The sequence below is a fragment of the Leucopleurus acutus genome (assembly GCF_964270905.1).
Source record: "Leucopleurus acutus genome assembly, chromosome: 16".
NCBI lineage: Eukaryota > Metazoa > Chordata > Mammalia > Artiodactyla > Delphinidae > Leucopleurus > Leucopleurus acutus.
In genome coordinates this window covers 21675466-21690590 of record NC_139158.1, presented here as the reverse complement: position 1 = coordinate 21690590, position 15125 = coordinate 21675466, and the positions used below count along the sequence as shown (strand labels likewise).

Here is a 15125-nt window from a genome sequence, read left to right as displayed (position 1 = left end):
ACAGCAGGTGTCCATAGCCATTTCCTAAAAGGCGCAGTCCCGGGGCTGACAGGGCAGAGGCAATGGTAACACAAGGTGACAAGGCGTTGTCACCGACTCCCTCCGCGGGCTCGGGGCCGCCTCCTGCTGAAGACAGGCGGCTCCTGCCCTGTCCAGGACAGCGAGGCGGGCGGCCGAGGAGAAGTCGGGCGGAGCGGGGCCCCAGGCGGGAGGGCCGGAGGGTCCGGGTCGCGTGCCAGGGCAGGACCGAGAGGTCGGAACGGGCCCGTCGCCGGCCGGGCCCCGGGGCCGGCCTCGCCAGCGCCGCGGCTTCGCTTCCGGGTGAGGGGCGGGCGGGCCGAGCAGTTCCGGGGCGGGCGGCGGTTCCGGCTGTGCGGGCCGCGCCGCGGCTGCTGGTCCCGGGCGCGCGGAGGGCGCGAGCGGCGCGCGGGGGCCGAGGGGGCGCGAGGCGGCGGCGCGGGGTCTCCTGGCCCCGGCGGCGGCCCATGGGGCGGGAGGCGTGAGGCCGCGGCCTGCCCGGGGCTCGGGGGGTGGGGGGAGCGGGGCGGGGAGATGGATAAACTGACCATCATCTCAGGATGTCTCTTTCTGGCCGCCGATATCTTCGCCATCGCCAGCATCGCCAACCCGGACTGGATCAACACCGGGGAGTCCGCCGGTGAGCGGCGGGCGCGCGGGGCCGGATGGAGGACTGGCTGAGGGCGAAGGGAGGGGAAGGGAGACCCGGCTGAGGAGAAGACCGGGCTGGAGGGTGCGAGGCGGAGGCCGGCCTGAGGAGAAGGGGGCGGAGAGGCGATCCGGGCTGCCGGGCCGGGTGGCCGAGGGGCAGAGGGGATGGCGAAGGGGACGCGCGGGTCGCTAGCGGGACCCCCGGGCGGAGGGGAGCTGCGCCCCAGGCTGAGTGCTAAGTGGCGGAAGGGCGAGGAGACCTGGGCAGGGCTGGCGGTCCTGGACCGGGGAGGGAGAGTGAGGGGAGACAGCCGGCGACTTGAGGGACCGTGGAGGAACGAGCTTAGTCCTGGACTTAAACAAACAAAAGTCAAGGTGGGAGACGGGAGGAAACTGAGGCGCACTGTGAAGGAATTAGAAACCCGCCGGGGAGGCTGGGGCCGGGAGCGAGGCAGCCTATGGAGTGTGAGAGACACCCGAGAGCTGATGGTCGATGAGAGACCAAGAGGAGTCGGGTCCGACCGCTGACGTCCCCCCACCCCTCCCCAGGAAGCGGCGTCCGGGGGAGAGGTCCGGGCGGGGCCGGGTTCATGGTGCCGGGAGCAGTGGTGCCGGTGGAGGGCGCCGGATGAGAGCCCCCTGCCCGCGCCCCCGCCCAGCCCCTGCCCACTTGGCAGTGTTTGAGATGCATGTGGCTTCCGAGTTTCCCTTTGACGTCTGTGTGGTTATAATTTTGCTTTATTTTAGGCCCCGGAGCTGTAATAACCTTAATAATAAACTTCATTTTATGGAGCATCACAAAACGCTTTAGCGATCCTAATAGTAGTTTCAAAATTAAATAACACATTAGAGTTGCAGGCAGCCCAGTAGCAGTGCCTGCTGTAACACCACGGAGCTGTGGGCAGAGACAAGGTGGCGCCCTCAGGAAAGAGGCAGGCATCTTTCTGAAGGGTATCCTAGGTGAATGCCCTTGCACGATTTTTCTCAGCTCGGACCACCCTCCACCCTCCCACACACACACTCACTCACTCACACTCACCCAGACCTGTGAGACCAAACCTTTAATTAATGTAACAGCTGCCAGGAGAGCTGATGGGAATAAAGGAATGAGCTTGTTTTCTAACTGCTTGTTCAGTGCAGATGAAGTGAATAATGGGGGGTGGGAATGTCAGACTCCCTCCATGAATAATTTGTTGTAAGAATGTATCACTATGCTGTCAAACTTACTTCTTAAGTATTACTTATGGTTCTGTATTTATCCTGCAATATTTTTAGCCCTTAAAAAAAGCTGTGGCTGGGACATTTGTTGCTTCCTCCTCCGTTCTCTCCCCCATCTAGACCTAGTAACACAAAATCATGCCGTCAGATTTACTGGTTATTAAAATAACACTCTAAAAATTTCTGCTCCTTTTCTTGCCTATATAGTCTTAGCAGAGCTCTGAATTGTAAAGCATATATGATTGTTATGTGACCCTATAGAGGTGTTAGCTAATGCTACAGTGGTACTATTGCAATATATAAATGTATCAAACACTTTGTGCACCTTAAACATAAACAATGTTACATGTTAATTATATCTCAATTTTTTAAACTGTAAAGCACATAAAGAAAATATCAATGATTTAGAATTTGGTGAAACTATGGGCTTTGTTTCTGAAAATGCTGGTGATGTCATTGTTAGTACTAGTTTATAGTTATATGTGTGATGTCCAGTTCATGACTTGTTGTTTTTATCCTGATTATGTGTGCAATGACTCCTTTTATGAGACTTTCTTTGAGACTTAACATACTTAGGGGCAAAGAGGTTCACTGTTCTAGCAGATCTTTTTTTGTAGAGAAGTTTCAAGTGGAATCCCAATGTATAAAATAGACTAAATGTCCATGGGAAAGATAGAGTTGAGAGAGGGAAGAGAGAGATAAGTAATAGCATAACATTCCTGAGATGTTATGCTCTATTATATTTGAAAGAAAGCAAGAATAGGATGAATACAACTCCTTCAAATTAGGCAAAGTCATCTGCTGTAAGTTGCCTTGGAGATGGGAGGGACAGAAGTCCAAGGTTTGAAAGAAGTAGAAGATGTTTGAAATAAATAAATAGTTGTGAGAGAAAGCATGCCAACCAGAGACAGTAGGATTATCTAGCAGTGTGGACACTTCATTGAAGTCAGTGGTCGTGAACATACAGTGTGATAACGGATCTGCTTTGTTGACTGTCTCTGGTAGTGCTCAACTACTTTGTCACCAGTGTGTGGTGAAAGCCAATAGAAGGCTTCATTCAGGGTTGGGATTTGCCAGATACATGCAACAGAATGACAGAGGAGCAAAGGTGTTTAGGGTGTTAGTCAAAATATTGTAATGATGGCTCATGAAATCTTAGCTGGATAAAGAGTGAAAGGGAAAAGGGGAAAAGCTGGTATATTGGTCATTGAATAGCAGTTGGTATATGGTCAGTGGAGTAGTTGACCTGGGCCCATTGGAGCTGAAGACTTGACTGGGAGTGATTGATACAGCAGAATGGAAGGGCAGGGCATTGTGGGCACAAGGTCCAGAGTGTGACAGTGGTGATGTGTGGCTGAAGTGGTGTGGAGGTGGTGATTTTTTTTTTCTAACAGTTTCCCTTGCCATCTCAAGATATCTTCAGTTAAATATTCTGTGGCTAGAAAGAGGAATAGGAGGAGATAGTAAGAACAGGGGGAAATTGTTCAAAATCGTATCTAACCCGTTTTTTTTTTTTTTTTTTTGGCCTAACCACTGTACTGGCAGGGAATTCCCTAACCCGTATTTCTTAAGGCTAAATATGTCAGACAATAAGCCCCCCAAAATGTAAAATGAATGAGATGGTATGGTATGTTCCTTTGTTCACTCTTGTGCTTTTGCATTGTGATAAGATGCACCTGAACTTTGCCTAGTGTTTGAGCTTGTATGCTCACTGTACACTTTTACCTGGACAGATCCAGTCTTGAGTTTAAAAAAAAAAAAAATCAGTGCAGAGTTATACTTTCCAAATCAATGAAACATTTACAGGAAGTTCAGTTAAGATCTCAGAGGTGACAGGACTAGCTTTATGCTAAGATCTGCATAAAAGTGACTTCACCTGGTAGCACAAAGTTAATGTGTTGATTCCCTTTGGTGCATTATACATTGTACAAAAGTCTTGATTGTGATGTTTTTACTGCAGTTTTTTAAATGAACAAAATATATTTTGAAAATAGAACTCCTGGAGCCTGAAAGATTCTGTAGAATGTAGTTTGAAAACCACTGCAGTAAACTAGTAAGGGAAAGTTTAGGATTCAGATCCAGGCTTTATCACTTACTAACTCTGTTACTTTGGAAAAGTTACCTAGCCTCTCTCCTTATAGTTCCCCTTCTGTAAAATAAGGGTAATAATAGTATCCATCTCAATGGGTTGTTGTGATGATTGAGTTAATCCATGTAAAACATTTAGAACAGTGCCTGACACATAGGAAGTGCTCAGTAAAAGTTAGATATTGTTATATTGCTGTTCTAGTTTATAACAGGTGTTGGAATCCCAATTTTGAAACTAAAGCTCAGAACTTATTACTGTGAGAACTGACACAGTTTCTTTATTAGATGCTCTTGGAAATGAAGAAACATCAAGAATAATATAGCCAGGCTTAGTGTAAGTCAAATAAATTTGTCTTCCCTCTTGGCTTTGGACTTCTCCATCACTGTTTCTCCTCTTTCAGTCTCTCATCTCCATATTCTAGTGTCTCTACTCCTCAGCTTCTACTTGAACTACCACAAAAGGAAATGAAATATCCTAAAACAAAAAGCTGAGTAGAAGAACTTCCTAAAATCCCAACTAATAAACTATATTACCATAATATTATGGACCGTGCTTCATACCAGCAGTTTTTATAGTATTGGCCCCAATACAGAGAAAGCGTGTTCCTTTAATTTTCATCTGTGTGTGATAGCCTTTCCTGAGTTTGTTCTAATAGCTTGCGGATTATGCACAAACTTTTAAAGATATAATGACTGCCACCTTATTTATTTATTTTTTTACTCTCATTCTTTTTCTTTTTAAAATTGTTTAGATTGGATGTTAGGGTGTTTAAGGAGTCTCAATAACACCCTCTTCCCTACTTATATTCTGAACTAATTGAGAAAAAAAAAGAATAAGATAATTAGGAGCCAAAATATTATTGATAAAGAGGATATTGGAGAATGTGGCTTATATCCTTGGACAAGTCGCTTCCTCTTACTGGGCCTCAAAATTGAACAGACTTAACTGTCCAATCCCAGGCAGGACTTGGGACCTGCCCTATAAGACTTCCAGCATGAAAGAACAGAAGAGATGAATGCTCCCTTTAGGCAACTTGCTCCCAAGGGCAAAAAGTTGGACCACTTATGCCCAGTTTTTTCTCCTGAACTGTCAGTCAGATGAAGTCATTCCTCCTGATCTGAGAAGGATTGAGTGAGGGGACGCAGATAAGCTAAAATATTCTAACAGCCACACCTCTACCCCGCCCCTCATGGATAGAAACATCAGAAATGGGAAAAAAGCATTAGCTGGTTGAAACCCAGGATATGGCTGGCATTTTGCAAGGAAGAATTTTCTTTTTCCTCAAGTACAAAGACTGGCAGATGCTTGGGGAAATAAAAGACTTTGTGGGGAGGGTTTCATTTCCCATTCTGTTACTCACTACGCTCTCCACAGGAAATGCTGGTAAACCTCAGATAGGGGACTGTGGGCTTGACATCTATCACATAAGAGTTCAAGATCTTTAGGTAGATCCTAGCCTACAAGTTGGGAGTCTTTGGTTTAAAGCATTAAAATTACAAGCTTCCCAAGCAGACCCGTTTATTAAATACTAGAAAATTGTTAAATAATAAGCCCTTTCTCCTGAACTGTGACAACTTCAGTAATCACAAAGTTGGTTTGGTGTGAAGGAGCTCTGTAACATCAGTTGTTAAACAAACAAACCTATCTATAACTTTGTCTTGTTAATCATCTTGGACATGACTTACAGAGAAGGACATAATTGGGTTACCTAAGAGGGCAAAAATCTTGAGATTGTGCTTTTCTTTAATTTAAAAAGCATTAACAAAACTTTTTCAATGGCCTTTTGAGTCTTTTTCCAGTAAATTTCTTTTTTAAAAACAGCTTTATTGAGATATAATTCACATAACCATAAAATTCACCTATTTAAAGTGTACAGTGCAGTGGCTTTTAGTATATTCATAAAGTTGTGCCACCATCACCACAGTCAGTTTTAGAATATTCTCAGTACTCCAAAAAGAAACCCCAGATGCCTTAGCTATCACCCTCCACCTTCCTGGTTCTTAGTCAGTCTACTTTCTGTCTTGGTAGATTTGCCTATTCTAGACATTTCATATAAATGGAGTCATACAATATGTGGTCTTTTGTGATTGGCTTCTTTCACTTAGCATAACATTTTCAAGGTTTATCCATATTATAGCAAGTATCAGCAGTTCATTTCTTCTTATTGCCAACTAGTGTGGTATATCCCCGTTTATTTATCCATTCATCAGTTGATGGAAATTTGGGCCAGTAAATTTCTTTGCCTTCCAAGAATAACATTTCTTCATAATGGTAAAGGGGTATAAAATTTTTTCCTTTTTTTTTTTTTTTTAATGGAAGATTTTTTTTTTTTTGGCTGCGTTGTGTCTTTGTTGCTGTGCGGGGCTACTCTTCATTGCGGTGTGCGGGCTTCTCATTGCGGTGGCTTCTCTTGTTGCAGAGCACGGGCTCTAGGAGCATGGGCTTCAGTAGTTGTGGCACACAGGCTCAGTAGTTGTGGCTCACAGGCTCAGTAGTTGTGGCGCACGGGCTTAGTTGCTCTGCGGCATGTGGGATCTTCCCCGACCAGGGCTCAGGCCCGTGTCCCCTGCATTGGCAGGTGGATTCTTAACTACTGTGCCACTAGGGAAGTCCTCTTTGGTTTTTTAAAAAGTAACATTATCAGTGTTATTTATTTCAACATATCAAATAAGAACTTTGAATAAAAATTCAAAGACCTCACAGCTAGAGAGAGAAAACCCGCACGCCACAACTAGAGAGAAGCCCTTGCACTGCAACGAACAGACCACGCACCACAATGAAAGATCCTGCATGCCTCAAGGAAGGTCCCACGTGCCACAACCCAGTACAGCCAAAAAGAACCCCCAAAATCAAAGGCCAGTCTTTTTACAGTGCTCACAGGTCATACTCGAAACTTGAAATCACTTATAATACTGTGAATTTCACAGCATAGTCCAGATTTTCCAATATGAGATTATATTTCCTGAACAAAGCATTTATTCCCTTTACAACCTTAGTTCCAGAAAGCCTCTGTTTTTACCATTATCAACAGAGATGTAGCCACTTCAGGATGAAGGGTGTAAGCTAGTTGGCCTAAAAGTTTGGAGAAGGGGAATTTGGGACCAAGAACATGGACAGAAGCCATGAGAGAATGGAAAAATCTGAGAGGAAGGAAATTCCGAAAAAGATATTACAGAGTGATGACTGCTGTTGCATTTATTAGACGCAACCAGGCTTGTTGAATTTTTCTTCACTCGACTGCCTGAGCCCCTTTCAAAGCTGGCATAGTAGGAGTCGTATACGTCAGTCCTCCACTGTTCAGCTTAGTGTGTCCTAAAATAGTGTTGTTGTTTAACCCCTTTCCTCATAAATATTGAGTTTGTATTGGAGTTGCAGTGTAGTAAAATGGTCCTATGGGATTTGAGTCAGACATATCTAGATTTGATTCTTGGATTCCCTTTTTATGAGTTTTATGATTTGGGGCATGTAATTTGATTTCTCAGCTGTAAAATGGGGATGATATATTTATCTCAAAGGATGCTTGTGAGAAAATAAAATGTGGCATATGAAGAATTGGCACATGGTCTAATACATAGCAAATGCTCAAATGTTAGTATTATTATATGAAAGATCAAAACATCTGAATTTAAAAATATTTCCCTTTTGTATTATTTGTGTTATTTATTTACTTATATCTTGCCTTGTTCTAAAAAAGATTTAAGGCAACACGATGTGTCTGTATTGAATATTTCTGAAGTCCTACTTGGGGAGGGGAGGTCTCTGGGAAGACAGACTTTGAGGTCAGTTGTAGTGGTGATATAAGCTTAATGGGATACACGTAAGTGCCAAAACCAAGGAATGCATTGGGTTTATATGTTTCTGGAACAGACTAAAGAAGTTTTCTAAATGAAAGGCAGCCTGGCATAGTGGAAAGGGCTCACAGCTTTGGGGGCTAAATCAACATGTAGTCAAATCCCAGTCCCACTATTTGCTAGCCATGTAATTGATCTTAGACAAGTTGTCGTTGAGGGTTTTTTATTAATAAAAATTATATCATTCAGATGTACTTAATACCTCTTGCAGTACTTCCAATTGTTATGCAGGTTCAGACCCCAACTTTATGTTCTTCTGTAGATTAGAGTAATATCTGCAGCGCTCTGTGAAAATCATTTATTTCGTAAGTTTTTTTTTTTTTTTTTTGGCTGTGCTGGGTCTTCGTTGCTGCGTGCGGGCTTTCTCTAGTTGTGGTGAGTGGCAGGCTACTCTTTGTTGCGGTGTACAGGCTTCTCATTGCGGTGGCTTCTCTTGTTGCAGAGTACAGGCTCTAGGCGCATGGGCTCAGTAGTTGTGGCACATGGGCTTAGTTGCCCTGTGGCATGTGGGATCTTCCCGGACCAGGGATCGAACCCATGTCCCCTGCATTGACAGTCAGATTCTTAACCACTGGACCACCAGGGAAGTCCCGGAAGTTATTTTTAAAGGGATATAGTGGTCTGTAAAGCTTTACAGTTGGAGTATAGAGAGTCAATTAGTCTCACCTCAAAGGCTGAAAATAAGTTTGAAATATATGAGATAGTTGTTTCTTAATAGAATAGTACAACTGAATAGCAAATAGTACAACTGTATAATAGCAAATAGTACAACTGAAAATTTAGTTTTTGTTTATGGCATAAAATTTCTTCTAGTTGTCATTAGCTTCCTCAGTGCAACTGTGAGTCTTTGAATTTTTTCATACCCCATTTCAATGCATACTTAAGCAGTGGGCCATATTACACAATCTTATAGGGGAAATTTAGACATGTAGTAAAGTATTACTGTTTATGAAATTGTTATTATTGAATTATAAATAAGAGCTTAATCGTGCAACCTGAATGGATAATTGTTTACATAGTGACCTTGTTTTATATCTTCTAAGTAACCCAAGAAATTAGGTTGTACAGTAACAGCAATGACAATGTATAGGTAAAAATTTCATATTTATAACTTTGTTTATGATGATTTATGTAAACATGACATTCATATCTTTTTGGTTGTCAGAATGTTTTATTTTCAAGCACTGAAATTACACATTTTTTCCAAGTACTTTTTAGAATTCTTTGCCCAACTAGCAGCTAGCTGCTGAAAAGTTTGATACTTATAAAACCTGGTCCACCGGTAACAACAGGTTGGGGGTAGTGGTAACATTATTTTATTCTTTATTGACTGTAGACTGATGAAAAAGTAATATTTAGCAAAGCTATTGTTGAAATACTAGAGAGGTTAGATAAGAGCATGAGGGAACCTAAGGATCCTTAAAAATCAAGGTACCTAAAAGTAAATATCTGGATCAAAATCACTTTTCAATAATATACCTCTGTAAACTTTACTATGTATTCTCTCATTAGCTGTAAATTATAACTAAATTACATATCCTTACTGAATATGACACGGGCAAGTAGGACGCAGTAGTCCTTTGGGATTTATTGCCTTAGAGTTGACAAAGTAAAGATTTGGGTATTGCTATCAATGATACTTACATGTATTTATGAGTATATATAAACCAGCAAGAATAATTTGCTTACATGAAGTTTCAGTATATGACTTCAGTTTTGAAGCAAACATTTCTTTGAATTGCTGAATTTTTTTTTTTAAATGGGAGGAAAAGACTGTACTTTTTATGTCTCTTTATACTAGCTTTGCTATAAATAAAAGGTCACATTTGGTATTTTGACACTTGCTGTTGTGTATATTGAGCAAAAAGGCAGCTGCTGACTTTTAATATAGATCTGTTCAACCAGAGACCATATACTGCTATCGTTAGAGATTTAAAAAGAGTAAAGAAAATGCAGTTGGTTGGGTCAAGTAAGAAAATGGGAGAGGAGAATTTCACTAGGTCTTCCCACTTGTGGTCTATTCACAGTAAGTTATTCACATGGAACATTATTGGGTCTACTTTCAGCTATAATAATAGAAATTTTTTTCAAAAATAGATAGGACATGTTCAAATTAAGGCAGAGATTTCCAAAGCCATTTCATTTATATGACCATTTCATTTATAAAGTACCATCCATTTTAATAAAATAAATCTTTAATTTACTATGAGTATTCTGTAAATCTTCCCATAGATATTTCGTATACCACTGTACTTTATTCCAGACAGTCTTACAACAGATGTTTATTAAGGTATGTGTGGTCTGTAAGGAACTGTACTAAATATTCTGAGGGATTGCCTTTAAGCAAATGAAAAAGTATTTTATCCTTGAGGAACCTGTACTGTGTTTGGGAAGATAAAGTTATATACGTAAGAAATAAGTGTCATAGGTGATGAAACTACTTTCTGCCCAGGTGGTTGAGGAGGAGGTAGAATTTGAGCTTAATAGGTTATACATTTAATGATGAGTATTTATGAAACTCAATTCTTTCTTTCTTTTTTTTTTTTGGCCGCGTCCTGCGGCATGTGGGATCTTAGTGCCCCGAGCAGGGATCAAACACATGCCCACTGCACTGGGAGTACGGAGTCTTAACCACTGGACTGTCAGGGAAGTACCAATGATGGTATTTAAATAATTAGGAAGACTTGGGCAGTGCTTGAAAGTGGAATGCCATGAGTAAACATATATAGAAGACAGGGAAATTTCCATTTCAGTTCATTTCTATACATCGCTGCTAAATTTATCTTTCTAAAGGATAAGGATAGTAATAATTGCAAATACTTATATAGCATTTACTTTATGACAGATACTTTTCTAGGCACTTTACATGTATGAACTAATTTAATCCTCACAGCATCCCTAAGTGCTGTTAGCCCCACAGAGATACAGAGAAATTAAGTAACTTGCCCAAGGTCACATAGCTGGTAAGTGGAAGAGCTGAGATTTGAATCCAGGAACGCTAGCTCCAGAGTCCTGGCTCTTAACCACTGCATATGCTTGAAACAGAAACCTTCAGTGACTCTTCATCTGCCATAGCACAGAAGGCACTCACTCAAGGATCTTCACAATATGGCTCTTGCTTACCTTTCCAACCTTAGATCCTACATTTTCCCTATGTGGATCTACATTCCAGCCCCTCTGTATTACTTTATGTTTCCTAAATACGATCTATAGTCTCATCTCTAAATCTTTGCTTATGTTGTTTATTCTCAGTCTGAAATGCCCTCGCACTCTTCGCAGTTCCTGTTGTATCAGCATCCTACCCATCTTCCAAGCGTGTGTCAACTGCTGTCTTCATAAAAACCTTTTTTGATCCCCTACCTAAAGTGATTTTTCCCTCTTGCATGTTTTTCATGGTAGCATATCCATATCATGGTTATATGTGTGTTACTTGCCCTGTTTTCTAGTGTAGATTTTTTTAAAATAAATTTATTTATTTTCGGCCACGTTGGGTCTTTGTTGCTGTGCACAGGCTTTCTCTAGTTGCAGCGAGTGGAGGCTTCTTATTGTGGTGGCTTCTCTTGTTGTGGAGTACGGGCTTTAGGCGCGGGCTTCAGTAGTTGCGGCGCACGGGCTTAGTTGCTCCATGGTATGTGGGGTCTTCCTTGACCAGGGCTCAAACCCGTGTTCCCTGCATTGGCAGGCAGATTCCTAACCACTGTGTCACCAGGGAAGTCCCTCTAATGTAGATTTTTAAAGTTCCTTAAGAACAGGGCATAAAATTTATTGGTCTCCGTACCTTAGGTAGCACTCACACCAAGCTTGCACATGGCAGGAAAGAGGAAGTGTTATGGTTGACACTAAGATTTTGAACCTGGAGTAGGGAATAGAACTGGGAACTTTGGAGAGTGAGCTGCTTTAAGGGCAAAAGTGATGATTTTGGTTTAGACGTTATGTTTGAAGTGAGAGTAGAATTCGAATATCAAAGCAGAAAGGAGCTAGTCAGGAAAGAGGACTATTTGGCATTCCTAGTTGTCTTATCTCATTTTCACAAACACGATACTTACATTGTTACATATGCCAAATTTTTGTTCAATAACTGCATGTCCACAAAATTCATTCTTAATTTTTTTGACAGATTATCAGTTGGTTTTTATTTTGGAAAGTAAGGTCCAGCAACCATCTAGTTATTCCCAACTTTGAGAAGATATTATAAGATGAAAGTTAATTTGTAGGTTGATTAGTTGATTCTCTGGGTCAATACAGAAATTAGATTCCTAAGCAAGTCTGTAAGGCCATGTTATAACTGAAACATTTACTTCTGCATCAAAAAAAAAATAGTAGAAAGCAATACAGTTGTATTACTAATAAATAGCTTTTAAAAAGTTAAAAAGGAATAAGAAATGGTGGCTTATTTCTCTGATCCTTTAATTTGTCAATTTGACTTTAAAACTTATGACATTTCTTCTGTGTGATATAGGTGCTTCACTGAGATTCTTCTTACATTTGTCAACAATATTTTGGGTCATTTTTTTACTTACAAATTGCCCTGTCAAAGGAAGAAAAAGGACTTGCAGAAAATGTATGTTTAAGAGATTTCCTGAAGTGGAATAACCTGAGATATAATTAACTCAGTGGAGATGAGGAAGATTGGTATGAGTGCATGAATGTGCATGTGATATGTATGGTGCATGATGGTGGTGAGTGGACATGGGGAAGATAAGGAACTTGTAATGGATAAATGATCTCTCCATGGGGAAGCAAAGTGATACAGAATAGGCTAGATCCAATGCTCCTCATTCAACCCCCATGGGAGGGGCCGTGAGTCCTGGCTAGTATGGTCACTGTTTGTTGAGGGGCCCTGTGAATGGATGGAAGGAGGAGGAAAACAGTATTTTATATGCCAATTGGGGTACAAAATGGTACAAATTAAGTATTTTTAACTTGAGGAGTATCTCTATTGAAACTTGGCTTCTAGTTTAGGCTTTGCTGTAGATGTTTTGTTTGTGCTTGAAAAATTACCTAAATGTTTATTCTTTATTTTCCCCAACCAAAAAATAGTTCTGTGTTCCTCCTTCACCCTCATGAATCCCATCTCTTGATTTAAAATAAAAGTGGGTATATATGATACATTGAATTCTTAGAAAATTATTTTATTAAGAAAGTTATAGTGAAAGGAGTATGGGGGTGAAGCCAGAAATCAGTTCAAATTCTGGCTCTGCCATTTCCCAACTATGTGGCTTTGGACTTGTTGTTCGGCCTCTGAGCTTTAGTTTCCTCATCTATAAATGGGGATAATACCTCTTATCTTGCAAAGTGGCTGTACGAATCAAAGTTAATATACCTGAAACACCTACCACAGTACAGTCACCTATGATAGATAGCTGTTGTTAAGCAACTAAATGGATTAATCTGTTATCACATGTGATACATAAAATATAATGTTGCAATTGGCTATTTGCCCATCATATAGTCACCAAAAGCAATCTGATTTATTTTAAAAATATTTATTTATTTATTTTTGGCTGCATTGGGTCTTCGTTGCTGCACACAGGCTTTCTCTAGTGGCGGGTGGGGGCTACTCTTCGTTGCAGTGCGCAGGCTTCTCATCGTGGTGGCCTCTCTTGTTGTGGAGTGCGGGCTCTGGGTGTGCAGGCTTCAGTAGTTGTGGCACGTGGGCTCAGTAGTTGTGGGTCGCGGGCTCTAGTGCACAGGCTCAGTAGTTGTGGAACATGAGCTTAGTTGCTCGGCGGCACGTGGGATCTTCCCGGACCAGGGCTCGAACCCGTGTCCCCTGCATTGGCAGGTGATTCTTAACCACTGTGCCACCACGGAAGTCCTGATTTTCTTTTAAACTAGGGTGTATCACTGTGTTAGACCTGGTTGACCCTATCATTTTTACCATACACGCTGTACGATGCCCCTGATGCTTAACCTGGATTGCTGCCTTCTTCCTTCCACCTTAGTGCACTAAGAGAAAAAAGTACCAGGAAGCCTATTTAAATGTTTTTATACAAGTTCTGTTCTGCATATCAAAGGTAACATGTATTTGGGGATTTTCCAGTAATGATGACATACTAAACCATTAATATTCTGTCAACCTTCTTACTCTAACTAACATTTGCTAAGTGGGTTATGGATGTAGTCTGCCGTCCTAAAGTAGATTTCTCCCTAACCAGCTAAGTAAATAAGTCATGACGCTGACCTCATTAGTTGAAGTCAGTAACCAAGTATAAAGAGTTCTAAAAGTAAAGGGTGATTGATAATCACAGGTAGCCTGTAAGATAATTTGTTACAGTCCTATTCATTTGCTTATTATGAGCATAAAATGAGAAACTCTTTATATTTTCTTATCCTTAGATAAAATAATTACTTTGAGAGTTTAAAGTTTTAAAATCATTAATTGAATCACTTAAAAAAACATAGCAATGAATCTTATTTAAAACAGATGTAGACAGTCATGTTAGATCACCTTTAGGACTCCCGCTCTCAGTAACATTTAATGTGTTAGGATCAGAAGACAAACTCATGTATGTTGAAGTGTGGCTGATATAGGACTAACCCCCAGAGCTTTGGAGGACTATTTCTAGTATCTGCCTACTAACCATCCAGTAGGTAGCTATCATCCATCAACCATTTACAATCACACCAGTAGCTGGTAAGATGTCTGCTTTAAGTGGACCACCCTGTATTTAAGATTTCATTTTATTTTATTGTTTTGACTTTCAAGTTTTATTTTATTTTAAAATTTTTATTGGAGTATAGTTGATTTACAGTGTTGTGTTAGTTTCTGCTGTACAGCAAAGTGAATCTGTTATACATACACATATATCTACTCTTCGTTTAGATTCTTTTTCCATATAGGTCATTAACAGAGTATTGAGTAGAGTTCCCTGTGCTATACAGTAGGTCCTTATTAGTTATCTATTTTATATATAGTAGTGTATATATGTCAATCCCAATCTCCCAATTTATCCCTCCCCCTTTAAGATTTTAATTAATGTTATTGTGAATGTCTTCAGAGTTATCAGGGGGGTTGGGTGCATTATGGGTTTTCCCTACTGTGCTATTTCTTTTATTTTTTTTTATTTTTAATTTTTACCTCTATAAATTGTTGGCCGGTGCTTTTGTTCTCTTTGTTAGCCTAGAGTTAACAAAAATACTTTATCCCTCATATATCACCTCCTACTGCCCTCTGCCCTCCCTCTTTAGGAACTTGATGTGGCAAATCCCCACCTTGACTTCAAGCAGTTCACACCCAGGTGAAAAAGTCTGGCTGGCAAATGTCATCAGCCATCCCAAATGGTCAGGACACTGGT

General features: G+C 41.0%; 1 protein-coding gene across 1 annotated transcript in view; it reads left to right on the top strand.

Moving 5' to 3' along the window:
• Positions 1–552: 552 nt before the first annotated feature.
• Positions 553–15125, top strand: part of MOSMO (modulator of smoothened) — a gene marked incomplete at its 5' end in the record, with an annotated part of 56278 nt that continues 41705 nt past the window's right edge. Inside the window, one exon of the mRNA XM_082857124.1 lies at positions 553–658. Coding sequence (XP_082713250.1) covers positions 553–658 — 106 coding nt within the window. The remainder of the gene's footprint in view (positions 659–15125) is intronic.